The 27,172-nt window shown below is 41.4% G+C and overlaps 3 protein-coding genes across 3 annotated transcripts in view; all 3 read right to left on the bottom strand.

The window, feature by feature from the left end:
• Window positions 1-27,172, bottom strand: part of LOC310837486 (uncharacterized protein) — a 147,376-nt gene that overhangs the window by 73,517 nt on the left and 46,687 nt on the right. The window lies entirely within an intron of this gene.
• The window catches only part of LOC310837507 (uncharacterized protein), a 147,363-nt gene that overhangs the window by 114,157 nt on the left and 6,034 nt on the right, over window positions 1-27,172 (bottom strand). The gene's annotated exons all lie outside the window — the stretch shown is intronic.
• Window positions 1,570-17,853, bottom strand: LOC310836028 (vomeronasal type-2 receptor 26-like; the record flags this gene model as incomplete). Its single annotated transcript, XM_083720957.1, has 6 exons — window positions 1,570-2,468; window positions 3,976-4,102; window positions 4,836-5,066; window positions 7,029-7,817; window positions 12,634-12,925; window positions 17,372-17,853. The coding sequence occupies 6 exons, from the start codon at window positions 17,851-17,853 to the stop codon at window positions 1,570-1,572; spliced, it is 2,820 nt and encodes a 939-aa protein (XP_083577083.1).

Raw genomic sequence — 27,172 nt, 5'->3', positions numbered from 1 at the left:
AAAGGTGAAATTGGCAGAACCTGATTGACATCAGAAGAGCCTTGATGTTGGATCAGGCCAAAGGCCCACAAAGTCCAGCAACCTGTTCTCACAATGGTCAACCCAAAGAGAAGCCCATAAGGATCCTTTGAGCACATGCTCACATCAGGAATTCGTTTTTAGCACCAGAATTTGGGTTTATATGGTTGTAACACAATGTTACACTCCTAATCTCCATCAATTTCTCTTTACTGAAGCAGCCTCATTGAGGGGTATGGTGGAGAAGGACTTTTTTGTTGTTTGCTGTGCAGGATTTTAATTTAGGGTCACCCCTCTGTTGGTGTGAGATTAATCAAACTGAGATGTCTGACTGCAGGTGCAATCGTACAGATGCTAGACTGGTGAATGGCGTGTCAGTTATTAAGGACATCCAGGGAGACACCAGAAATAATGTCATAAAAGGAGATTTTACTTCGAGAATCAGAGTCTGTAATACAGGGAAGAAATCTGAAGGAACCAGCACAAGAGATCAATATAAATTGACACATGAAAAGCAGCAAAGGTATTTCCAGAGAGACGGATTATGCCCAGGTGCAGCTACTTCTGAAGAGCAGACGATTGATTGACTTAAAAACACTTGGTTCTATACTTTGAAATTGTTAGCATAGAAAATAGAAAATGCCTACATGAGGCCATTATCACATGCATTACAATACTCTGTAGATGGCACAAAACTTTAGCCAAGTTCTCTTTATGTCCAGGTCTGGCAATTTTAATTTTCCTGAGACTACTCATCTCTTTTCTGACGATCTCAAATCAACCTCCATGTCCGGTCCAAAACCAAAACTTCAGTCATGTCCTTCCATGTTCTCCTAGCCTTACATTTTTGATCCTCATCAAGAATCATCTGCCAAAAACATCTCATAAACTTTTTGTATAATGCTGGTCCTAAAGGTTATTCACTGGCTCCCAGCACGTTTCTGAGCACAATTCAATGTTGGTACTGACCTTTAAAGCCCTAAACTGCCTCGGCCCTGTATACCTGAAGGAATGCCTCCACCCCAGTCGTTCCGCCTGGACACTGAGGTCCCCCTTCAAGGGCCTTTTGCCAATTCCCTCACTATGAGAAGCAAATTACAGAGAACAATGTAGAGGGCATTCTCGGTAGCAGCACCCGCCCTTTTGAACATGTCCCCTCAGATGTCAAGGAAATAAAGAACGACATAAATTATAGAAGACACCTGAAGTCAAGCCTGTATCGGGAATTTTTTAATGGTTGGTGTTTTATAATGTTTCGTAATGTGCTGTAATCTGCCCAGAGTGGCTGGAGAAATAAATAATAAATTATGCTTATTCTTATATTCCCAAAGGACCCTTTACCGATATCTCTTATGTAGTTACTTTAATGTCATTTCTTTATTATTTAGCTAAGTTCATTTTGTACTTTAACCATTCAGTTTGCAACTTCTTAAGCAGCTTATGAAATCCTGCTATGGGTAATGAGCAGTTTTACTCCAGTTGAGATTCTGACTGGGACTTCCAACTGTACAATTTTATGATACCCCTAGAGCAAAGGCTCAAATTTCATGTTTAGTTTTTTCTTGTCAGGTGCTCCCTCGTGTTCAAATCAGGCCTCAATATAATAATGTAGCATTTAGGAATGAAGATGCAGCCCAGGAGCCCAGCACTGGAGGCCAAGATAGAGAAGATCTGCACGGCTACCATGAATTTTCCCTTGGTGCTCAGGTAGGTGGGCACAAAGGACACCCAAACACTGCAGAAGACCAGCATGCTGAAGGTGATCAGCTTGGCTTCATTGAAGGCCCCAGGCAGATTCCTTGCTAAGAAAGCCACTGTGAAGCAGATGGCAGCCAGGAAGCCCATGTACCCAAGAGAACCATAAAACATGGCAACAGAGCCTTCATTGCATTGGACAATGATCTCTCCAAGCTGGGAGCTGAGGTCAAAGTCTGGGAATGGAGGAGAGATCCCCAGCCAGATGCTGCAGATGAGAACTTGGACACAGGAACAGGAAATGACAATGGAGTTGGCCAGACTCTTCCCCAGCCATCTCCTCACCTTGTTCCCTGGCTTAGTGGCCAGGAAGGCCAGAACCACAGTGATGGTTTTTGCTAAGACAGAAGAGACAGCAGCTGAGAAGATGATGCAGAAGGCTGTTTGACGGAGAAGGCAGGTCACGTTCCTTGGCTTTCCAATGAAGAGGAAGGAGGACAAAAAGGAAAGCAGTAGAGAGATGAGGAGGATGTAGGAGAGGTCCCTGTTGTTGGCTTTGACTATTGGAGTTTCTTTGTATTTAGTGAAGATTCCTAACACAAAGCCTGTGGTTAAGGATAAGGAGAGAGCAAGGGAAGCCAGGAGGATCCCCAGACTTTCTTCATAGGACAGGAAAGTAAATATTTTGGGGACACATTGATGTCTATCCTCATTTGGATGCTGATCTTCTGGACATTTGGTGCAGTCATCAGCATCTGCAGAGAGGAAAACCCAGTTCAGTATCCTAACATCAGTCACAAAACTGCAATGGTCTGCATGCTGTCGAGCTGCTCATACAGGATTTTCGAAAAGACCCACACTGTACTTTGAAGTGCTGGCAATCAGGGCTTCAAAGCTGGCATCACTATTGCACCTGGTGATTGACAGCTTGGCAGCAGCACCCAGCTGCTATTTTTCACCTGGGAAATTGAGATCTGGACCGCTGGATTATACAACCTTGGGTTAAATAGATCAATAGGTTGACTCAGTATAATGACAGCTTCTTGTTATGTTTGAATATTGAGAAGCAGATGTGTTAAGACCCAACTTATTTTATAATATATTGAAGCTACAATTATTCCCTGTTTAGGGAAGTTTTTAACGACTGATGTTCTAATGTATATTTAACCTTCTCTTGTAAGCCCCCCAGAGGGGCTGGGGAGGCCCCGCCCGATGGGTGGGGTAGAAATAATAAATTTTATTATTGTTGTTGTTATTTCTAAAATCACGTATAGCTTTACAATTATATGATTCCTCCAAGGAACGTGGAGGAGTATTATTGTGTGGCACTACCTCCATTACTGAACTACTGGGGACCTTTCAGAAATTGTCAGGTGGTCACTCTGGCCCTAGTGCTGACTGACTCCATGGCAGGACAACAACCCTCCTGAGGCCACAGAGTTGGTGAACCCAATACACCCTGGCACTCTTGCTCACTTTCCCCTCACTCAACAAGAAAGTCCCCAGGACCGGATTCATTGACACGTGTTCCCTGCAACATTGGAGGTGACCTTTGAATGCCTTTGAATACTAGTTGCTGCAGATCACATAGGGGGTGGGAGGGCTGTTCTTTCTATGCAGCAAGGCCTTCCTTATATCCTCGGTTTTTCTTATGAGTTACTTTTTATTAATGGATAGATCTGGAAGAAGTTCCACCTATCCATCAGTAAAACTGTACAGGTGATGTAGTAGAAGTCGAAACCATAAGACAAAATTCTGTAGAGGAGCTACCATAATTAAAACCTGAAAAATTCTACAAGTCGCAGCAGATGGGCAAATTAAGTTTCCTGGTACTGTGGGGACATTAAAAAGGTAAAGGGATCCCTGACCATTACAGGCTGACAATAGGTGAACCCTCCTTGAAGAGGGCATTTCATTCATGGGGTGACATTTTCAGTGCTATTTTTTAGAAAAAGAGGTGCCTGTCAGGGAATGGTCTGAATCAGAGGATTGGGGATTGCATTCTCAGGCAGGTCAGCTATTCTCTTAAGAGGGAGAGACACAGACCCCGAGCAGATTACACAAGAGTTACCTAGCTACAAGATAATGGAAAGAGAAACAGAAGGGAGGGAACAGCCAGCAAGGAGGTCATAAAAGAGTGGGGTGGGGGCTATAAAATATAAACTGCTCATTCATTATGGTTATTAACATCTTATTTGGACTGGCTCAAATATTTGCCCCATCCTCCCATCAAAGGCCATTTTCTCTGAGATCCTCTCCTACCTTCCTGAGTGGAGATGGTCCCTTCAGAGCAGGGAGCGCAATCATAGCAGCAGGGCGGCTTCCCTTCCTGAACTTTTCTGGAATATCCAGGGAGACAACTTTCTGTGCATCTTGAACGAGGCACCGTCTAGGCATGAAGAGAAAACTGAGCACTAAGGAGAAAGTGATAGGTGAATTTGTGCCTTTGGACACAGACCTAAGCTGACCCCGGGCCCTATTTTGGGACAATTACATTTCTCTTTATATTTTGTAGAGTTGCATGGAATATACTTTTTTGGAGTGTTTCTGCTCCCCCATCCCGACCCCCCTTAACATTGATATCTCACATTTCTATGCTACAATAGTATTGCAAACTGCAATACTAAGATAACAGTTAACAACAAACAGGAGCATGGCATAAACCATCATATGAACATCAGCAATAAAACAAGTCCTCCATCTGTTGCCATGACATCTGTCAATAGTGGTGTTGCTTTCAAAGTCTGCACCTAGTGCAGAAATTGGTGCCCCGTTTGCTTGTGTATTATGTCTCTATGCCCAAACAGATGTGAAATACCTTACTATACTCCAGCCATACCCAACTTGCTGCCCCTCAGATATCTTACCACAATGCTGGCTGGGTGCATGGGTGTTGTAGTCCACATTTAGAGGGCACCAGGTTGGGGAAATGTGTTCTGCTCTGCTTTGGAGATTCTCCTCTTTACTTTGAAATTTTACACATGTTTACCCAAACTCAGTGGGACTTAGCTCCAAGAAAGCATCCACAAGATGGCAGTCAAAGCCTCTTATGTACTATTCAAATGTTATTAGAGCATAGCAGATGTCATAGATAATAAAATGACAGATCCAATCTTTCCTACCTTCTTAAATTGCTCGGGCCACACAATTGCTTCTGGGTTAAGGGTGAACTTCAGATTTGAGGACTTTTGTCTCTCTATTCTCCCAATTTTAACTCTATCATGAGAGTTATTAGGAAACAGCACCCAATTCACAATATCGAAGTCAATGGCCAGTGCCCCATTCTCATCCAAGTACTGTCCATCAGCTGAAGTATTAGAGTAGAACTGGACTTCTTTCAAGAAACAATGAAGCTAGAATGACAGAAGAAAATCCAGAAATGAGTTTGCAGGGCTGAATTAGAATGGTTGATTTGAAGGGATAGATCAGTCAGTAGACCATAAGACTCTTAGTCTGAATTTGAGCCCTATGTTGGGCAATATATTCCTGCATTGCAGAGGGTTGGACTAAATGACCCTCATGGCCCTCCCAACTCTACAATTCTATGATTCTAAGACAGGCATAGGCAAACTCAGCCCTCCAGATGTTTTGAGGCTACAACTTCCATCATCCTTAACTAACAGGACCAGTGGTCAGGAATGGGAAAATATGTAAAACATGATGAACATGGCTTTATTAAAGGAAGAACACTAAGTTCTATGAAGGATGAAGTCATCTTTCTGCAGCAGGATGAAACAGTGTAAAGAAGGATATTGAGTGGCACACTGGGAATCAAATAATATACGAATATATAGGGAATATAAGAATATATTTTCACAAATTCATGATAACACACACACACACACACACACACACACCACAAATAACAACATTCCCCCAACCCCTTACACAAACACATGCCAGAGAACATTCCATGAATGGACTTCTTTCAAGAAACAATGAAGCTAGAACAACAGAGGAAAATCCAGCAGTGAGTTAGCAGGTTTCATGTTCTCCCTGCACCGTAATCTTCTCCGAATAAGAACCATTGTATCTCTCACCTGGAATCATCTGACCGTACTAGATTATTAGACACCCTCAATCTGCTTCATCATTTTTGAGATGACCAAAATCAGCATTATTACATATATTAGAAAAGTTGATTTGGAGGGATAGTTCAGTCGGTAGACCTTGGGACTCAATCTGATGGTCATGGGTTTAAGCCCTATGTTGGGGGAAAGATCCTTGCATTGCAGGGGGTTGGACTAGGTGACCCTCATGGTACAGATATAACGGTGGTTCACAACATAAAAACACAATATAAAGGTACAAACTACAAGATAAAAAGAACACACCCACCCCACAAACGAATAACAACCCTCCCCAACCCCTCACAAAAAGCACATGGAAAGGGGGTATAGGATGTTAATCAGATAAACGCCAGGATAAAGAGGAATAGCTTTGCATGGCACCTAAAGCTGAACAGTGAAGCCACTGCGGAGAAGACCAGCTCGTGTGTTGCCACCCTCTGGAGCTCTTGAGGAGGAGGCATGCAAAGAAGTGTCTCAGATGATGATCTCAGGGTCTGGGTAGGTTTATATGGAGAGAGGTGGTCCTTGAGGTATTGTGGTCCTCAACCATTTAAGGCTTTATAGGTCAAAGCCAGAACTTTGAATTGGGTCTGGAAACTAATTTGCAGCAAGTGTGGTTGTAGTTGGACCAGGATCAGTGTAATATGCTCAAACAGTGTTGTCCCGGTGAGCAACATGACTCCCCTGGGACCTCAAAAAGCTTACAAGTGTATTGCTGTCTAATGATAGTCTAATATGGTAGTGTCTAGTCCAAGTGTGCTTATTACATTTTGTAAAAAGTCCTCCTCAATATTCATGTTAGATCTAGATTCTTTGTGGATTCCCAAACTTTGCAGTGTAGGAGGCTGCTAAGAAGTAGGTAACTGTTGAATCAGAGCATTGGTTCAATGAGCTCCACATCTCTCTCTGTGTTTTGCTGTCTTTGCCTGCAAATAATTGGATAATACTTCTCTCAGCAGGAATATAGCACTGAATCTTTGGGCTAGACCTGCCATACAGTGATGGGCCAATTCTGTTGTGCTCCATCTGTAACTCATGTAGAATTCCTTACCCCTGGGAACCAGGATAGGAGAAACTCTGATGGATTTCTGCCAGCAGGTGAAAAAAATGTCAACGGCCAGTCAGTCAATGTAGACAATACTAACCAGTGTTCTGGCACAGTTCAAGACAGATTCAGATGATCCTATCATGGTGATTCCAGAGCAGGGACAATGAATTCCAGTTTGTAAAAGGAAAATGACATACCTGCCATGGCTGTAGCTTTTGAAGTTCCATGCTGCCTTCACCCACAATCGACATCCTCTTTGACCTGGATGAATATGCGGCATTTAAAGCTTGAGCCACAGTTTGGATACTCAGGTAGTTCACATAGCTGTCTTGGGACAGGATTCTTTCAATCTCTTCCTGGGGCAGCATCTTCACATTATCCTTCTCTCTGCATTTGGTCATACCCCTCACAGATAAGGCATGCTTGGAATAAGAACAATCAAATGCTTCTTCTGAATACCGTTGACTAGCCAAGGACATTGGTCCATAATAGTCCTTCTTCATCCTTTTTTTGGTCTTCATTACAAAGGACAAAGAGCCATGGGTATACTGGAGGCAATCAATATCACGTAACAACATTTTGTTCTGAAGAACTGTGGTTATCCAGACTTTCCCCCCAGTCTGTATCCTTTCAAGTAAGGTCTGAACCTCTATGACTGTGTAAAGTCCACTTTGAGAGTCTGCAAAGTAAACAAATACATTGACTTGTCTCCACAGGGCAGGTGCTTCATGGGGTATCCATAGCCAAGTTTTTCGTAGTACTCTTTGTGTGAAGGCAACACAAATTTCCCTTTTGTTCATCAGATGTGTTAAGGTATTCAGGAACCTTTCACCACTTTCATTGTCTGGAGCAAAGAGGCCGACCCACGTCCACCTGAAATGCAGGAGGAGTTGGACCATCCCCTGGTACTGTGTTTCTTGGTTTGGCAGCATTTGGTAGACAAAAGGGGACTGGAATTTATCCGAAAGAACGAAGCCATAACTGAGCTATTGATGAAATAGAAATAGATTTTGGAAATAAAACATTTAAAAAAAAAAAATAAGTAATTCTTTTACCGATTATCTTGCTAGGGAGGGGGGACATGGATGGTTATTTTCATTCCTGAAACTGGTCTTTCCCCTTTTTTCATCAGTCCCCCCCACTGCCTTTTGTGGATTATAAAATGCAATGGTGCAAGGAGTGGTAGAGCAGCAGAGATTTGTTTTGAAAAGATGACTTTGCTTTGAGAACTCACCTTATCAGCAGGAAACATCAAGCGGACTAAACAAGTTGAAATGGAATGTGAAGGGAAAACAAAGAGGAGTTGGAAGGGGAAGGTAGGAGGGGGTGAGGAGGAGAGAGGAAAAGAAAGGATACCTAGTGGCAAAAAGAGGCAATTACAGGAGGGGAAATTTCTTCATTTTTTTGTTCTTTCTCTCTCCTTCATACCTTTTAAGGGAGAGTGGAAATAATATTTGAGGGTGGGAAATATAGTAGTTTTGGGAGAAATGAAAGTAGGACATATGAATAAATTTTACAATTTTGGGAATATGGCATCAAAGAAGCCACAGTTGGAGGCTGGAGCTACAACTACCACACAGACAAGAAAGGTATCCACCCTATAGACAGAACCTAAGGTAGTTATTGCAGATATCTTAATGGATATGAAAAAAGACTTAAGAAAGAATACAGATATATTGGAGAAAATGTCTGGGAAGAACAGAACATCAAACCTGTGGAGGGCTTAATGGGATAGATTAAAGAATTTACAACAAAAACATCAGACTGGGAAAAATCCATGCAAGAGTTGAGTAAAAAAGCACAGGGTTTAGAGAAAACAACAAAAAAGACTCAATCAGAAGGAAGAGAACTGAAAAGAGAACAGAAAAAATAAGAGAGGAAACTATGGAATTAGTGACACAGGGAGCAACATGGGACTCAATTGCAATTCTGGAAATGCAGCTGTCAGGGAACTACCATCGGAGACAAGGGTAGTGCAAAGGCTCCCCAATGATGCAGGGGAAGGAACCAGCCAGGAGAGAGGGAGAGCTCCCGCTGGGGAAGGAAATAGACGTGACACCAGGGAAATAGGGGAAGCTGAGGGAACCTCGGAGGGAAGGCTCCGAGACTCTTCTAGTGAGACCAGCGGGGAGAGCAGAGGACCTCCCCTTGGAACGCCCACTCTGCGGAGGAAGCTTCCATGCAGTGAAGCTAGACGTCAATTGGGTGTCAAAGAATTGTTATGCTGGAAGAAATTCAGGAAACGCCCACTGACGGATTCTGCCAGTGATTGAGACAGTCACGGAGTATGGACTGTCCAGCCAGGGGAAAGTTTTAACCAAACTACTCAGCTTGGAGCAGTTTGCACTTTACGCACAAGTAACCCCCAACCCCAGTACAGCAGCAGAAGTAACTAACTCTATGCCTCAGGAGGATCCCTGAGGAGGCAGAGGAAAACATAAGAGAGAAAATTATAGCGGGATTGGCTAGCTGGTTGGGGGTAGAAGGAGGAGGATTGGTTCAAAGCCTTTAGGGTAAAATCAAATTTTGCAAAAACAAGCAAACTACGAGGGGATTGCCTGGTGGTTTTCAATTTATGAATGGTTAAAGATAGGGTATTACAGCTGAACTACCAAAAAAGGCTTACAATTGGTGAAAAGAACACTATAATTCTTAAAGATTTCCTGATGGGATTGCTGAAGAAAAGGAGTAATTATATATCTTTGACTAAAGTACTGAAAAACAACACAAAAGGACCAAGAGGTTAAAGGTATACAAGTGGGAGCTAAACAGTACAAACTGAAAGCAATTGCTCATGACTTAGTATTGACTTTACAGGAGCCAGAATCTAGTACTAAAAGGGTATTGGAACTGATTCAAGAATTTGGACAGGTAGCAGGTTTTAAGTTGAACAAGATGAAAACTAACGTTCTAGAGAAAAACTTAACTGTGAATGAGAGAGAGAAGTTTCAGGAGGAGACAGGACTAACATTGGTTAAGAAAGTCAAATATTTAGGGGTTAACATGACTGCTAAAAATGTGAATTTATTTAAGGATAATTATGAAAAATGTTGGACTGAAGTGAAAAAGGATTTAGAAATATGGACAAATTTGAAGTTATCATTGTTAGGTCGAATTGCTGTGATAAAAATGAATGTGTTGCCAAGGATGTTGTTTCTGTTTCAAACATTGCAAATTTTGGATAAGCTGGATTGTTTCAAGAAGTGGCAGAAAGATATTTCCAGATTTGTTTGGCAGGGCAAGAAGCCTCGAATAAAATTTAAGATATTAACTGATGCTAAAGAAAGAGGTGGATTTGCCGTGCCAGACCTTAAACTTTATTATGAATCAGCTGCTTTTTGCTGGCTGAGAGAATGGCTGCTTCTTGAAAACACTGACGTGTTGGATCTAGAAGGCTTCAATAATGTATTTGGCTGGCATGCATATTTGTGGTACGATAAGGTAAAAGTACATAAAGCTTTTAAAAATCATATTGTTAGAATGTTTGGATAATGTTTAATGTTTGGATAAGATATAAGGATTTGTTAGAAGAAGAAGAAGAAGAAGAAGAAGAAGAAGAAGAAGAAGAAGAAGAAGAAGAAGAAGAGTAGTAGTTTGGATTTGATATCCCGCCTTTCACTCCCCTTCAGGAGTCTCAAAGCGGCTAACATTCTCCTTTCCCTTCCTCCCCCACAACAAACACTCTGTGAGGTGAGTGAGGCTGAGAGACTTCACAGAAGTGTGACTGGCCCAAGGTCACCCAGCAGCAGCATGTGGAGGAGCGGAGACTCGAACCCGGTTCCCCAGATTAGGAAACTACCGCTCTTAACCACTACACCACACTGGCTCCCCCAGAAAGGAAAACCCCAAGATGGTTGGAACTTCCACCGGGCTCAGAAGGCTTGCAGATAGCTGCCTGAAGCCCAGGGAGCGCAGTGGCAGCTGGCACTGCGCCCCCGGGCTTTAGGCTGCAGGCTGCCATCCGCAAGCCTTCGGAGTGCACCGACCCCTCTCGCTCTCCAGGCTTCAGCGAAAGCCTGCACTCGCTCCATAGGATGCACACAAATTTCCCCTTCATTTTTGGAGGGGATAAAGTGTGTCCTCTAGAGAGAAAAATACGGTATATAGAGTTGCTCATAGAAGTAGAACACCAACTGAAATTGAAAAGTTTTGAAGATACAAGACAGTTAGTTACCGACTGGTTGCAATATCACCAAGTAAATGGTGTGTTAAAAATAGATAAGAAAAATGGATTTAGTACATAAATTTCAAGGTTTGAAAAAGAATTATTGAGAAATGATGTGAAGTTACTTTCTAAAATGTATAAATTGTTGCTAGAGTGGCATACTAAAGATGAAGTCAAATCAGTAGTGATACGATAGGCACAAGATGTTGGGCACAATATCCAATTTTCATCTTGGGAGAAACTATGGAGGGAAGACAAAATTTATATGAAAATGATATATTGGTGGTATTTAGCACCCGTAAAATTATCAAAAATTATCAAAAATATAGAGAACTGCTCCCAATGTTTGCTGGAAATGTAAGGAAAAAGGTGTCATGTTCTACCATATGTGGTGGATGTGCAAGATAACAAAAACATTCTGGGAAATGATTTACAATGAGTTAGAAAAAAATGTTTAAAACAATATTTGTGAAAAAAACAGAGGCTTTTTTGTTAGGCATTCTAGGTACAGAGATTCTGAAGGAGCAGAACAGCAGCGTGGATGCTACTGGCCCAGATATTGAAAGAAGAGAAAGTTCCAACCAGAGACGAATGGCTGGTGAAGATGATGGACTTTGCAGAGATGGCAAAATTGACTGGGAAAATCAGAAATCAGGAAGAGAAGAATTCTAAGAAGGTATAGGAAAAAATTATAATGAATTTAAGAGAAGACTGTAAACAACTATGGCATGTTTTGAGTAATGCTTGTAATGTACGAAAAGCCATGGAAAATTGGATTATTATTCATTTAACAAATTAAAGAAAATAAGATAAACAGTTGGAAAAAAAGATTGATATCGGAAGGGTGGAGGGAAGTCAAAGGATTCAGGGAATCCTAAATGAAGAGGTGAATGATTTGTTTAAATTTAAATTTGTTATCTGAAGAAGTGTGCATGCACACAAAAGCTCATACCAAGAACTAACTTAGTTGGTCTTTAAGGTGCTACTGGAAGGAATTTTTTTATTTTGTTTTAAATTTGTTATGTAAAACTTAATAAAACTATATTTAAAAACAAACAAACAAAAAAAGCAAAATTCTCTATGCAGTTAAAAAAGATTCAATAAAAAACAATGAAGAAGGTAAAACTATATAACAAACTTCAATTAAAATGCCTGCTGCAATAAAAAAAAAGAAAAGTTTTCAGTAGGCCCTAGAGAGACATTGGAAAGGGGCCTGTCTGTCCTCAACTGCAAGGGAGTTCCATAATCCTTCATACCCTCCAACATCTGGGTGAAGAAAAGGCGAAGGAGTAAACCCTGCACAAATCCTGCACCAGCTGAGTGGTGCTTTGTTTGCCTCCTTCCAGAAAATCCTGCAGCCAAGCTTGTGCCAAATGCATTGCTCTTCTTTCCTTTGGACCACAGCAGTGAGGCTGAGAGGGAGGTCTTGTCGTCTGGGCAGCCCTGGACCTCCGTACCCACTGCCTAGGCTTGTGCACTGTGGAGGTCCCTTTGATACTACTTACACAGTGGTTTGACTTCATCCCAGAGGCTCACGCCATCGTCTTTCAAGACAGACAGATGGCAGCAGCAGCAACAACAACAACAACAAGGTGGCTAATATTGCCAGGTGTGTTTCACTTGGATCCATTGATTACCTGTGGGATCTTGTAGATTCCTAACATGTTTGCAATGTGTGTGGAGATATCAAATTCACTCTTTTCCAGAACAGCTAGCAGCCTTTTCTGCTTCCCACAGGTGTAGTTTGGAATATTGATTTTCCCACCAGCAAGCAGGTCTGTCATGGAGTCAGAAGTCAGTCTTCCCTCACAAAAGGTATCATAGATGCTGTAGCCCAGGGTGATGTTGGGTAAGATGCTGGGGTTAAGATTAATATCCTGAACAGCAAGGGAGAAGGAAATAACGTGTGAGTTCTTCTTATCCACCCAGCTGCAAAAAAAAGTGTGTCACACAGTCAGCCTCATATTCTTTTTTGTATTAATCAAAGCAACTAGAAAAGAGACCAAGAGGTATAGCAAAGTGAGACAGAGGTCTATCTGTACCTGTGTCTACAGAATTTTTGCAAGGGGGGAGTATGGAGGGGAGATCAGAACACAAATCAGCCTCATTTCTGGTGACCTACCAAAAGTCCCTTGAGCCACATTGACCCCCAGGCTGCATTGCAAATGATAAAGCACAGTCGACATTTATGATTTGCAGTTGCATAGATTTTGTTGTGCATGGGAAAAGAATTGTGTTCCCATTTTATTTACTACAAAAAAAACCTGCAACTCAAAAACATCCCACAACACTTCCTACCTTTTAGAAAACAAGTTATGCTTTGGAGAGCAGGGCATGTCAAAAATACTACTACTAATTACATAAAATACATTATAAAATGCTTTGAAAAATGGCTTTCCCCCAACTGAACAGACATATAGAACTCTTTAAATAAATTAAGGAATGAAACAAAAGGATTTTTTTCAAGGGTATCAGAAAACAAGGGTATTATGGGAAAGGGAGAATAGATAGGAAGCAGAAATACAGCAATGCATCATTACTTACGACTTAAGTCTGCTGATAGGGGTGCTGGAGAAGGTGAATGGATGTTGCTCATTAAAGAATCTTTGAGATGTGACTCCACTAATGAGGTGGTCTGCTAGCTGGTAAAAATTTGAAGCCAACATTCGCTCCTTGATCGTGTTCAGTGGGCATTTTGCCCTCAGCTGCAACCCATTGGTTGCAAGAGGCAGGAACACAAGTAGTATTATCATTCTGGATCTACCTACTATGCTTTCCTTGTAGCTGTTCCACCAAACACTAGCTGCTGTATGCCATGAGCCCCAAATTACTGCAAATCAGAGATTGCAGTGAATTGACAAATGCAGGGAGGTGTCCAGCTCCGGTCTCAGAGCTGAAGGATGACAGAGGTGGAGCATGAATTTAGCACCAAGAAGGTGAGAGGGTGCAATCTCTGCTCCCTGTTCCAGGCAAGGCTGAGGACGTCAGTCAAAACTTCTGATCTAGAATGCAGCATCACACAGATGTACCTTCCCACTTCACCTGCTCTATGTCTTGTCCTCCAGGATTTTTTGGCACAATATGTATCACTTTTAGGCACAGTGGGATAAAAATCTTCCTGCTGCCCTTAATTACGATATTTAGCTTATTGAACCCAAAGGCAATATTCAACAGGTGGGGTGAGGGCTACTTGGACTCAGGAAAGAATAAAAATATATCACTGTGATTCCGATGATTGTTAAGGGAAGAAAGATCTCCCCTGAAACTTGATGGGAGCAGGTGCAGGGCAGGAGAAAACATGTTTACTCAATGGGGTGCCATGGATCATCAAGGGTAAAGGTGAGTTTGGCAGAACATGATTGACATCAGAAGAGCCCTGAGGCTGGATCAGGCCAAAGGCCCACAAAGTCCAGCATCCTGATCTCACAATGGCCAACCAGTTGACACAAAGGGAAGCCCACAAGCTGGAGATGGGAGCAGAACTTTCTCTACATGCTATTTTCCTACCTCCAAAGGAGCGATAACATATAAATTGACTCAGTTGCAAGGGGAGGTCAACTATGATGATGAAGGGTCTAGAAACCAAGCCTTATGAAGAACCATTGAAGGAGCTGGGTATATCTAGCCTTGGAAAGAGGAGACTGAGGAGAGATATGATAGCCATCTTCAAATATCTGAAGGGCTGTCACATGGAAGAGGAAGCAAGAGTGTTTTCTCCTGGAAGATAGGAGTTGAACCAATGGCTTCAAGTTGCAGGAAAAGCCACTTTCGCAATAAACAAGGAGGTGGGGTTGCGGGTGGCACGTCCCTTCCCCACATTCGCAGGGCTGGCTCCGGGGGTGGGGCCTCGGCAGTTTAAACCTGCCGCAGCCGAGGCTCTTCCTCTTTTCCTCCGCTGCTGCAGCTGACCCAGTTTTCCCGCCCATCCCACCCCCTTTTTAGGATAGGTTCTCTGATGTTGCTATGAACTCCGGTTGGTCGCCGTCAAGGGCCCTGGTAGGAATTTTCCCAAATGGCAGATTGGCTCCAGCCATTCGGTTTTCACCTACCTCGTAGCAAACTGTCACAACTCTTCGGTATTGGCGGTTAGGCATTGGTAGGGGTACTGTTCTATTGTTATGCAGATGAAGGGGGAAGGAGCGCCATCACCTTCCCCCAAGCAAGGGTAGTCCGGTAAAGGATTCCGGGGGGCGTGGCCTTGTCCTAAGCCTAGGGAGGTGTGGGCCCACGGCACGCCCCCACGTGGTGACGCCCGGGAGAGGTCCTAGTTGACGTGCCTCAGCAGGACTCCTCCCATTGGTGGTTAACCCTTCCGGCCTCTAGCCGGTTAATAGTTAGGACCAATGCCTAAGCCAGTACAGCTCAATTCCTGTAATCAATAAAGTTGTGGCCTAATTTGACCCATTAACCTGAATTCTTGTGTCCGTGTCTTTATTTCCTCGGGGGAAGGCGGGAACTCGCCACGCAACAAGATTCCCACTAGACAGATGGAAAAACTTTCTGACAGTAAGAGCTGTTTGACAGTGGAAAGGTCTCTCCCCTTCCCTGGAGGTTTTTAAGCAGATGTTGGACCTATACAATAAATTCAAAAAGCCAACAAACGTACTGAATCTCTCAATAAAAGACCCAGAGAGATTGCATTGCAGTGTCCCAATCTTGAATTCAAGTGTGTGCCCATTTGAGTAAGTCCAATGATTGTACCAACTGGGCCCAATGGCAATTTCTGCATGGCCATGGTCCTCCAAAACCATGCCAGAGACCATCTCTGCCAGCTCAGTTAGTGGTGCTATACATCACTGATATCCCCTCTCTGTCTCTCCAGCACAACAAATACATTCCAAACACTAGAGATATTGTTGGAAAGGAAATAATGCTTCTATGGACAATTGCAGCAACTTTCAGCCATTTGAAGCCCCAGTGAAGCTTTTATCCAGTATCCCAGTTTATTTGGTGAGGCCCACCCAGCTTACACATCCATGTTGTTGTGGTTTGTATACTGTCTTTCACCCAAAGATCCCAGGGCAGCTCACAACATAAAAATCCCAAAGGGGAGTTCAAAATCAGGCATGCCGTCTCTATTGCCTTATTCACAATCTTCTGGTCATTAAATAAAAATTCATTCATTCTCCATCTAGCTGTTTTGATATCCTTACCTTTTAACTCAATGGAAACCGCATTGTGATCAGATATAGTTCGTGGAAGAATTTCCGATTTAGTTAAATTCTGAGTCAGTTCCTTCGAAATCCAAATGCTATCTATTCTCCCCCAACTTTGATTTGGGTTTGAGAAGAAAGTATATTGTTTTATAGTGGGGTTTTTGAGTCTCCAGTCATCAATTAATCCCAGGTTATTTACCATATCAAAAAAAGATCGCGGTAATTTACCTTCCTTCTTCTCTTGTTTTTTTGTTGACTTATCTAGGCTTGGAGACACCACCCCATTAAAGTCTCCCATTAATATCATTTTTTGGTCCATCCATTCCATCAATTTGTCTCCTAATTCAGAATAGAAGGCGGATTTTTTATCATTTGGAGCATAAATTCCCACAACAATTATTTTTTCTCCCTGAAACACCATCTGAACTATGGCTACTCTCCCTTGATCATCTTTATACAATAGTTGTGGGTCATATTTTTCCTTTATATAAATTACCACCCCTCTTTTCTTCACCCTATCTGATGTCACAAAATCTAGTCCCAGTCTCTTATTGCTTAATAATCTCTTATGCTTATTTATTATATGCGTCTCTTGGAGACATATTAAATCACAGTTCTTTTTCAATAGTTCATGTGTAATCTGATTCCTTTTATTTTTATTGTTCAGCCCATTCACATTCCAGTTTAGTATTTTTAACGCCATCTGTTATGTAATATTAATTAACTTATCAGGCCTATGCACAATCTACTGGTCTTTGTCTCCTTTCTCTAGTTCTTCTCTTTCTCCTATTGAACTCTCCTCTCTTTCTTCTTCTTCACTCCCCCCCCCTTTCTTCCCCCTGCTGGTTCTCCACCTCCTCCTCCCCCATCATTTTCCCCAGGTCCTTCTCGTATCTCCTTGAAATAAAATGAGATACCTTCCGGAAACTCCCATCTGTACAAGATCCCATTTTTCTTCAATTGATTTGTTAATTTTTTATATGGGTCCCTCCTTCGAAGAAATCTCGAAGGAATCTCTTTATAAATAATAATTGGGTTTTCTTCAATATATAACCTTTTAACGTAATTCTGTTTCAAAATTTCATTTCTTATCTCCAGTGAATTAAACATGGCTATTACATCTCCTGGCAGTTTTTTCCCTCTGGCTTTGGCCGATTTTATTCTTATTCGGAATATGTTTACCAAAGAATGGTTTATCTCTTCTTCTTTTCTATCTAACCATGTTGCCAGCTCTTTCACCACTTTAACTCGAATATTCTCATTTGAATCCTCTGATATTCCTCTAAATTTTAGATTAGATTGATTTTGTCGCATCTGCGTCATAGCCATGTTATCCAACAACTCTTCCTGTGTCGCTCCTATCTCTTTAACTTCTAGTCTAATCCTGTCCATCTCTTTCTTGCTGTCTTTCGTATCCTTTTGCACCCTCTTCACTGAGTCCTCCAAAGCCTTAGTTCTTACCGAGAGATCTTTAACTTTTCCTATCAATTCCTCCACCACTCCCTCCAGTTTCTTATCTAAAGTATCTTGTACCTCTATCAATTTTCTCTCGATATACTGTTCATTATTTTTAAATTCCTTTCTTATTTCGGACATCAAACTATCATAATCTCTAATTTCTCTTGCCTCCTTCCCCTCTTCTTGTCTTGAAGGCCTCCTTTCCCCTGGTGTTACCACACCCTTCTTAGAACCGTTCGGCATTTGTATATTTAAGATTGATTCCTCCTAATATACTGTAGGGATAAGGTATAGAGGTAACAAAGCTAACGTCTCTCAGATATTACAACAGGGGTCCAAAATTAACTAAATTGGTACACTGCAAGAGTTAGCCCTTATTTGAGATCAAATAATGATAATACAATTTTAAATGTACCTAAATCAAGACACGTATTTAAATCCTCAAAGTCTTATGGTTAAATATAATAGACACCTGAACCACCAAAGGCACTTCCAAATTCAGGGGATTCCCAAATTCGTGGGCAGGGTCCTGCGAAGACGTATTCTTTAACTTTAAGTCCCGGGGTGTATGTCTCTTTAAATCCCGAAGAGAGTCACAGCCATCTCTGAAGATCGAAAAAACGTATCAGATTGGGATGACGAAGATTGGGATTAACTTGCTCAATATGGCGATCTTTCACAGTCTCACAGTCCCTGTCTTTAAACACAGTCTCACAGAGTGCTGAGAGGGTGCCTATATTCCACACTCCGTTTAAGTCCCAACTCTCCCCAAACCTGAAATAAACCTGAGATTTAAAAGCAGAAATCCTCCACCGAAACCCACGCTGGCTATAGCGCTCTCCGTCCCGATGAAACAGAAAAGTCTTTTCCCCCTCTCTCTAGTCCATTTAATAGTTTCGCTGTTACACTACTGTTACCTTGCCTCCGACTCTTTATACTTTGTGTCTGAGGTCTTTCCACCACACTCACTTGGCGGCTTGTTTCTTCTTCTTGTTTCCTCTCTCCCAGCGTCTTGCTATACTCTTTTTTCACCTTACCGCCAGGGGTGGACTCCTCCTCCTTTTCACCAATTATTTCTTCTCCGCTGGGTTCTTATCAGAACGTTCCTTTAATCTTATCTAAGTATTTTCCAATATTTCTTTTGTCCCCACTGCTTTTTCCACAGTGTTTTATAGCTACTTCCCAGCTTCTCCGCTGTTGTTGGAGGTCCGCCGCTTTCCCTCGGAGCTTGAGGCTTCACAGCATGGAGTCTGTTGCCTCCCCTTTATGCTGCAGCTCCAGCCTTGTTAAACGCCGGCAACACAGGCGAGCACAGGCAGCGTCGCAGGGTGCTTTGTCCTGCAGGATTCCCTCCTGTGGTTTCAGGGTTCACGTAGCCTTCGCGACCCCTCTAAATCTCCATGCTGTTCGAGACTCCCCCGGAGGAGTTATCTCGCACTCCTTTTCTGCGGCCGCGGCGTCCCGGAAGTCCCCCGGAAGATTATTTTAAATGGAATTTAAACGAGGAAACTGCTATAGAGACGGTGTGGGACGCAGGAAAGGCAGTTATGAGGAGCTTTCTAATACAGAAAAATAGTCAAGTAAGAAAAGAAAAAGAGACAAAGAAGGAACAGATCCTAACACAGATTATGGAAAATGAAAGAAAGTTAACTATCAACCCCAGTGAGGAGACCGCAAAGCAGAATATAAAGATACTACAAGCTAAATTTTCTACAATAATTGACCAAGAGGTAGAATGGAAAATTAAAATGTTGAATCAGAGGACGTTTGAATCTGCAAATAAGATAGGCAAATATTTGGCGTGGCAAATAAGAGAAAGAAGAAAACAAAACACGATTAGTAAGATAAGGGAAGGAGAAAGGATTGTGGAAGAACCAAAAGAAATAAGAAAGATATTCCAAAAATATTATAAGGATTTATATAAAAGAGGAAAGGAAACAAAACAAGAAATAGACTGCTTTTTGCAAGAACATCACCTAAAACAAATTTCAAAAGAAGAAAAAGAGATATTAGACCAGACAATTACTCAAGGAGAAATAAAGAAGGCCATTAAAAAGATGAAAAGTGGGAAAGTGCCAGGGCCAGATGGCCTTTCGGCCAAATATTACAAAACGCTAAGTAACCAAATATCCCCAGTGTTAGGAGAAGTGATGAATAATATATTAAAGGAAGGAAGGATCCCGAATACCTGGAAGGAAGCATATATCACCTTGATTCCTAAAAAAAGATGCAGATACCTTGGAAGTGAAAAACTATAGGCCAATTTCATTATTAAATAATGATTACAAGCTATTTGCAGATATAATGGCAGAAAGATTTAAAAAGGTCCTGAACAATAAAATACATAAATATCAAACGGGCTTCCTCCCAGGGAGACAATTAAAGGAAAATGTAAGGAACTTGATAGATATTATTGAATATTTGGATATGAGTATAGATAGACAAGCGGCCTTGGTGTTCATAGACGCTGAAAAGGCGTTAATATCTCGTGGGATTTCTTGAAGAAAAGTCTGGAAACGATGGGAATGGGAGAGAAATTTAGAAAAGGCATAGAAGCAATATATAAGGAACAGAAGGCAAAATTGGTAATAAATAACACCACAACAGAATACTTTAGCATATATAAAGGAACTAGACAGGGCTGCCCCCTGTCTCCTCTATTGTTTATAACAGTATTAGAAATACTGAACGAGAGACTGAGGGGGGCAACAGAAGTTAAAGGAGTCAAGGTAGGAAAGAGGGAATATAAAATCAAGGCCTTTGCAGATGGCATCGTATTAACCTTAGAAGACCCAAAAAATAGCGTAAAAGAAGCTTTACAAAAAAATGACGAATTTGGAGCCGTGGCAGGACTTAAGGTAAATAAAAATAAAACCAAAATGTTGGTCAAAAATCTAACAAAGGAAGAAATGATAGATCTAGAACGAAGGACGGAAATTGCGGTAGCTAAGAAAGTGAAATATCTTGGAATATGGGTCACAGCTAAGAACATAAATTTATATAAGGATAATTATGATGTCACCTGGAGGAGTATAAAGAAAGACATGGAAATTTGGGGGAGGATGAAACTCTCCTTTTTGGGGAGGATAGCTGTTGTTAAAATGAATATTCTGCCTAGAATGCTATTTCTATTTCAAACTATCCCCATACTTAAAGGCTTAAAACAGTGTAAAGAGTGGCAGAGAACCTTGGCGAAATATATTTGGCAGGGGAAAAGGCCACGGATAAAAATGAAAATTTTGATAGATAAAAAAGAAAGAGGGGGCTTTTCTCTCCCGGACCTAAGTCTATATTATGAAGCGGCTTGCATACTCTGGTTAAAAGATTGGATAAAACTGGAGAATAGAGACCTATTGGACCTGGAAGGTTTTAATAATTGGTACGGATGGCATTCGTACCTTTGGTATGGGAAAGTGAAGGTCCACAAGAGCTTTTTAAACCATATTTTTAGGGGACCGATATACCAAGCATGGGAAAGGAATAAAAACCTCCTTGAAAGAAAGACTCCCTGGTGGATTTCACCAATAGAGGTTTTAACGGTCAAGAAAACAAACATGGAGGAGAAAAACACCACCTATGAAGAAATGTTAAGAAAAACAGACCAAGGGCCCAAACTCAGACCTTATGAAGAGATAAAAAGCTTATTCACTGGTTGGTTGCAATACCACCAGGTGAATGATTTGTTAAAAGAGGATAAGAAGTTAGGTTTTGATGATAAAAAATCAAAATTTAACATAGAAGTAGTAGAAGGCAAAAACAAAACCCTATCCAGAATCTATGATATACTATTAGAGTGGTATACAAAGGACGAGGAGGTGAAGGAGGCAATGATTAAATGGGCAATTGACTTTGGCTATAACATCGATTTCGAAAGGTGGTCGGAAGTGTGGAATTGTAACATAAAGTTTACAGCATGTATGGCACTGAGAGAAAATGTTTGGAAGATGTTATATAGGTGGTACCACACCCCTGTGAAATTGGCCAAAATGTATAGATTAAAGGATAAGAAATGCTGGAAGTGTGGTGAGGTGGAGGGTGACCTATATCATTTATGGTGGACATGTAAAAAGGTGAAAGGCTTTTGGGAATCAATTTATAATGAGCTTAAAAAAATACTTAAGTACACTTTCCCCAAAAGACCAGAAGCCTTTTTGCTGGGAATGACGGGCAAAGAAATCAAAAAGGAAGACAAGACGATATTCCTCTATGCCACCACAGCAGCGAGAATTATGTTGGCACAATACTGGAAAGTGGAAACCATCCCCAGCATAAATGACTGGCAGATTAAAATGGTAAATTATGCTGAGCTTGATAAATTAACAGGTAAAATAAGAGATCAAGATGAACAGAAATTTCTGAAAAACTGGAGTAAATACTGGAACTATATTGGAATAAATGTCTAATGTGAACTGGCGGGGTTAGAACAATACTACCAGCGAGTGAATTTAGGATTATAGATTAAAAATCAAATACGTAATGGAAGTAGATATTCGATACTTACCAAAAGGGTGGAAGGGAGGTCAGGGTGTTTTTTGTTGTTTTTGTTTTTGTTGTTTTGTTTTGTTTTTTGCATGATGTAGCTAAACTATTTTCTTTGTATAGTTGGAAAAAGGAAAAAGTTGGCTTGTATATCTCTGTTGTAGTGACCCCTTTTTCTGTGTGTGTATATATATATATATATATATATATATATATATATATATATATAATATATGTCTGTTTTGTGTATAACTTTAATAAAAATGTATTCAAAAAAAAAAAATCAGGCATGCCGAGTGAGGAGAATTCACCCCTCTCATATCCAAGAATCTCCTGAGGAGCCTGCTGATTCTACAGAGAGGAGGAGCAATGTTCTGCTTTCTACTTATTCAGCTCCGTCAGTGAGTGAGTCTGTCAGTGAGTGAGTGAGTGAGTCAGTGTATCGGGGGGAGAGAGAGAGTGTTAGAGATCGTGTCTAGAGATAAGGTTGCTGCTAAGAGCAGCTGCAGACTCTCAGTGTAGCGTTGATTTATGCTTAGAATATTCAGCTCTGCATATAGTTTTGTATCATAGTTGTAGTTATAGAATAAAAGGAAGATATTCTACAGAGCTGCTCTCCGAGTGGTTTATACTCTGCAAGACTCTGCAAAACTCTGCTGCGCAATGACTGTATTATTGAGACAGTGAATCCGGTGCTCTCAGCTCTAAGCTGTGAGTCCACAGCACTGTGACCTGTTCTTGTGAGAAAGGTGGTCTCTGGCAGTGCTACCCAGCTCGCCCAGCCCAGTCGGGGTTGAAGTGCATGAGTCCAGTTGGTGCACTGGCTCAAGGGCGATGCTGACACCGAGTTCCACCCAACATTATGGGTGCCCACTGCACACTGGTGATGTCACGTGTGCTTGTGCTATCACACATCGTCTCCTAAAGCAGGAGGGTCTGACATCTTCAGTGTTGGACCATCCTAATCTGCCCACCATTCTTTCTCCTTTGTGCTGAGGTAGTGGATTTTCATCAGGTGTGAACATGCCATGTCTTATTTTTGTGTATCTGACCCAGTAACCAGGACTTGGATCCATTTCGCTTTCCTTGGAAAAATGACCACCTATTGTAAATATTCATATGCTAAACACCCTGGTTCTTTAAGGGGAGGAGAGAGCCATTTTCTCTCCCCTTCTCTTATTGCTGTTTGGCTCTGCATTAAAGTGCTTGTTCTGCTGCTGACCACTAGGTGCCATTTCTTCATTCTGGGCATTGGGCGTCCCTTTTGGACCCGATCCTTTAACACCTGCACTGCTGGATAAAGCGGATGGGTCAAGCAAGCAAAAATGGGAGCTGCCAGTTAAGATGACATTCTCAACTCTGCCCCTACTAGCACTATTAGACTCTCGGGGTCTAAATTGCTTTTAACTAGAAGCCCAAGCTTCTAGCTCAACCAGAGCCCCGTGCAAAATAATGACTATGGGGAGGGGCATCATAAGAACATGACATGAGCCCTGCACCTGTGTTGGGATGAATGAGGCTAATGTAGTCCAGCATCCTGTTTTCACATCAACCAAACAGATACTCAAAGCATGCCTGTAAGCACACTGGAGCTGATTTCTGCAGCACTCTCCCAATGTGTAATTCAGAACTAAGGCCCAGGATTCCTCTGAGCACATGCTCACATCAGGAATTTATTTTTAGCACCAGAATTTGGGTTTATATTGTAGTCACAGAAAATGCCTACATGAGGCCATTATCTCATGCATTACGATACTCTGTAGACGGCACAAAACTTTACCAAGTTCTCTTTATCTACAACTTTAATTTTCCTGAGACCATTCGTCAACTGACAACTTTAATTTTCCTGAGACCATTCGTCTCTTATCTCTTATGTAAAATCAATGTCCATGTCCAGTCCAAAACCAAAACTTCAGTCATGTCCTTCCATATTCTAAGCTTTCTCCTTGTCTTGCATTTTTGATCCTCATCAAGAATCATCTGCCTAAATCATCTCTCTTCTCATAAACTATTTGTAAATGTGTATCAACTTTTTAAGATACCGGCTGAGACCCTAACTGCCCACAGTCTCCCCCATAGGGGTTCAAGCCCTGGTTATTTTCTGCTTTGACTACTACAATGTGCTTTACATGGTGACTCGGAAATTACAACTAATCCACAGCTAGACTGGTTGACTGGGAGTGGCTGCCGAGACCGTATAACATGGGTCCTAAAGGATGTTCAGAGGCCCTAACTGGCTTCTGCCATGTAGGAACGTCTACACCCAAACATTCTGCCTGGACTCTAAGGTCCCCCTTTGAGGGCCTTTTGCTGGTTTCCTCGCTGCAACAAGTGAAGTTACAGGGAACCAGGCAGAGGGCCTTCTCAGTAGTGGCACCCCCCTAGGTGTCAAGAAGATAAAGAACAATTTTTGATTTTATAATGAAATGATTTTAGAATGTTTTATCCTTTTACTCTTGTTAGCCGCTCTGAGCCCAGCTTCGGATGGGAAGGGCGGGATATAAATAAAATTTTATTATTATTATTATTAACAACATAACTTTTAGAGGGCATCTGAAGGCAACCCTGTATCGGGAAGTTTTTAATGTTTGGTGTTTGATTATGTTTTGATATGTGCTGTAATCCACCCAGAGTGGCTGGGGAAATAAATAATAAATAATTCGGTCAGCCAATTGGTGCCAAAGAAGGACAGAACTTTCTTTATGTATGCAACAACAGCAGCAAGAATACTCATTGCGAAGTATTGGAAGACACAAGATCTACCCACCTTGGAAGAATGGCAGATGAAAGTGATAGACTATATGGAATTGGCGGAAATGACTGGCAGAATCCGAGACCAGGGAGAAGAGTTGGTGGAAGAAGATTGGAAGAAATTTAAAGACTATTTGCATAAACACTGTAAAATTAATGAATGTTAAAATGATGTAGGATTGAAATGAGATGGCTTTAGTAACAAAGTTAAAAGAATATGTAAAAAAGGATTGATAATTAGATGAAAATATGAAGTTCAATATGTTAAGATATATAATAAAGATAAAAACAAAGAGGGTAAGGATTTGCTGAATTAACTATGTAAACTGGAATACAAAAAAAGGGAGGCGTGAGGAGGTCAGGAAAATATGTAAACGAAACTTAAGACATGAAAAGATTGATTTGTTTTTAATTGTGCTTTTTTTACTTATCATTTATTTTTTATGTATTTTGTATTTTTCATTTGTATTCTTGTATTTTTTTATTTCTTATTTTTTATTCTCTATTTTGTAACTTTTGTCTGTTTATAAAATCTTAATAAATATCTTATAAAATAATAATAATAAATAATTCTTATTCTTATTGAGATTCTGGCTGGGACTTCTACCTGTACAATTTTATGATATCCGTAGAGCTAAGGATCAAATGTCATGCTTAGTTTTTGACTTTCGGAGGCGGCGCCATCGGTAATGGCGGATTCCCTCTGAAACGGAGGGAGAAGCTCCGCAGAAATCGGGTCCACCGCTACAGCGAAGCGGAGGACCCTTAAAAAACCCACAGGCGGGAGAAGCCTGGGGCCGTGGGGCTCAGTGGGCACGCTTTGCGCTCCCCCGAACTGTCAAAGGAGCTCTGAAAAGAGCTCCGGAGAGGAGCGGGGGTTCAGCGCTGTGCTGGAGCCGATCGCTACTTCTGCGGAGAGAAGCTGCATAGCAGTTACCGGAGAGCGCTGGCCTTTTTCCTGTGAAACGTCGGATTAAAACAGCTATCCGTGAGTAAGAATTCGGAACTTGGAAAAGATCAAAGCATAAGACCTATTAAAATTGGACTTTGAATCTGAACTTGATACTTTGATCGGGACTTTGAACTTGAATTTAAATTTGGACCTGAAATTGGTAAAGTGCAAACAGGAAGTCCGCTTTGCCGATCCTGTAAATAGAGTGAAAGCAAGGGACAAGGGAACTTTGAACCATTGACTTTTCTTTTATATAGAGCTAAATTTCATTGTCAGATCAAAAGAAACCCCCCTAAGCAGGGAAGGGGGGGATAAAAAATCCACCGCTCCATTCTTGATATTGGTCTGTTGGTCTGCTTTAAACAATTGCAAGGCTACTGTGAAAGCACCGTTTTATGGACATTGTAACTTTTACTGTTGAACTCTGAGAAGGACTGGCAACAATTTAAGGGAGCTTCCAAGTTTGTAACTGTTTTACTCCTGTAACAATTGGGAAGATAACTGGGGAGCTGATGAAGTTACTGTTTAACAACCATTGATGAAACAACTTGGTACTCTGCTCCCCTAGAGGAACTTTGTGTCATAGCTGGGGATTTTCCACTGCAGCTGTTATTGCTTATGGTCAAGAAGGAAGCTTGGGAACTGTGTGTGTGAGACCTTGATTTTTAGAGGCAAAGCAATGGATGAAAAACAACCAGACAAGTTGCAAGAAAAGCCTCCAGAAAAAGTATCAACAAGAGCTAAAGTTAAACAACAGCAGCAGCTGCAGGCACAGCAACCATTTCTGCATAGAAGAACATCATCAGCAGGACTTTCTGCCCCACAAGTTACAGAAAGGGAAGAACCAAAAGGAACAGGATCGGACTCTGCAACATTAGACAAGATCTTATCTGCCCTACAAAATTTGACAGCTAAGATTGATCTAAATACTTCGACTATTAATGACTTGGGGCAAAAAGTAAATGATTTGGGGACGAATGTGAATTCTAACACCCAGGCGATTGATAGATTGCTGCAGGAATCCAAGGAGACAAAGAAGACAGCGGAGGAAGCGAAAGAGAGGGTATTGGCAGTAGAACAAAAGATACCGCCAATAAATAAAAAACTGGATGAATACAAGGTACAATTCTCTTTGATTGAACTTAAAGAGAAACAGACTAATTTGAGAATTAGGACGGTCCCAGAAACAGAAGAAGGAGACTTGATAGAACTTCTTACATCGGAATTTGAGGAGTGCTGGGACCTGGATCCAGAAAAAGAAGAATTCAAGATAGTGAGTGCTTTTCGATTGGGAAGGGTTAAAAGGAAAAACAGAGCGAGAGACTGCTTGATTGCCTTAAGGTCAAAAGAAGAAAGAGACAAGATACTGAGTCTCCACTA

Source organism: Podarcis gaigeae (genome assembly GCF_964106915.1).
Source record: "Podarcis gaigeae genome assembly, chromosome: 2".
Taxonomy (NCBI): Eukaryota; Metazoa; Chordata; class Lepidosauria; order Squamata; family Lacertidae; genus Podarcis; species Podarcis gaigeae.
Note: the sequence above shows the minus strand (reverse complement) of the source record. Positions and strands in the feature narration are given on the sequence as shown.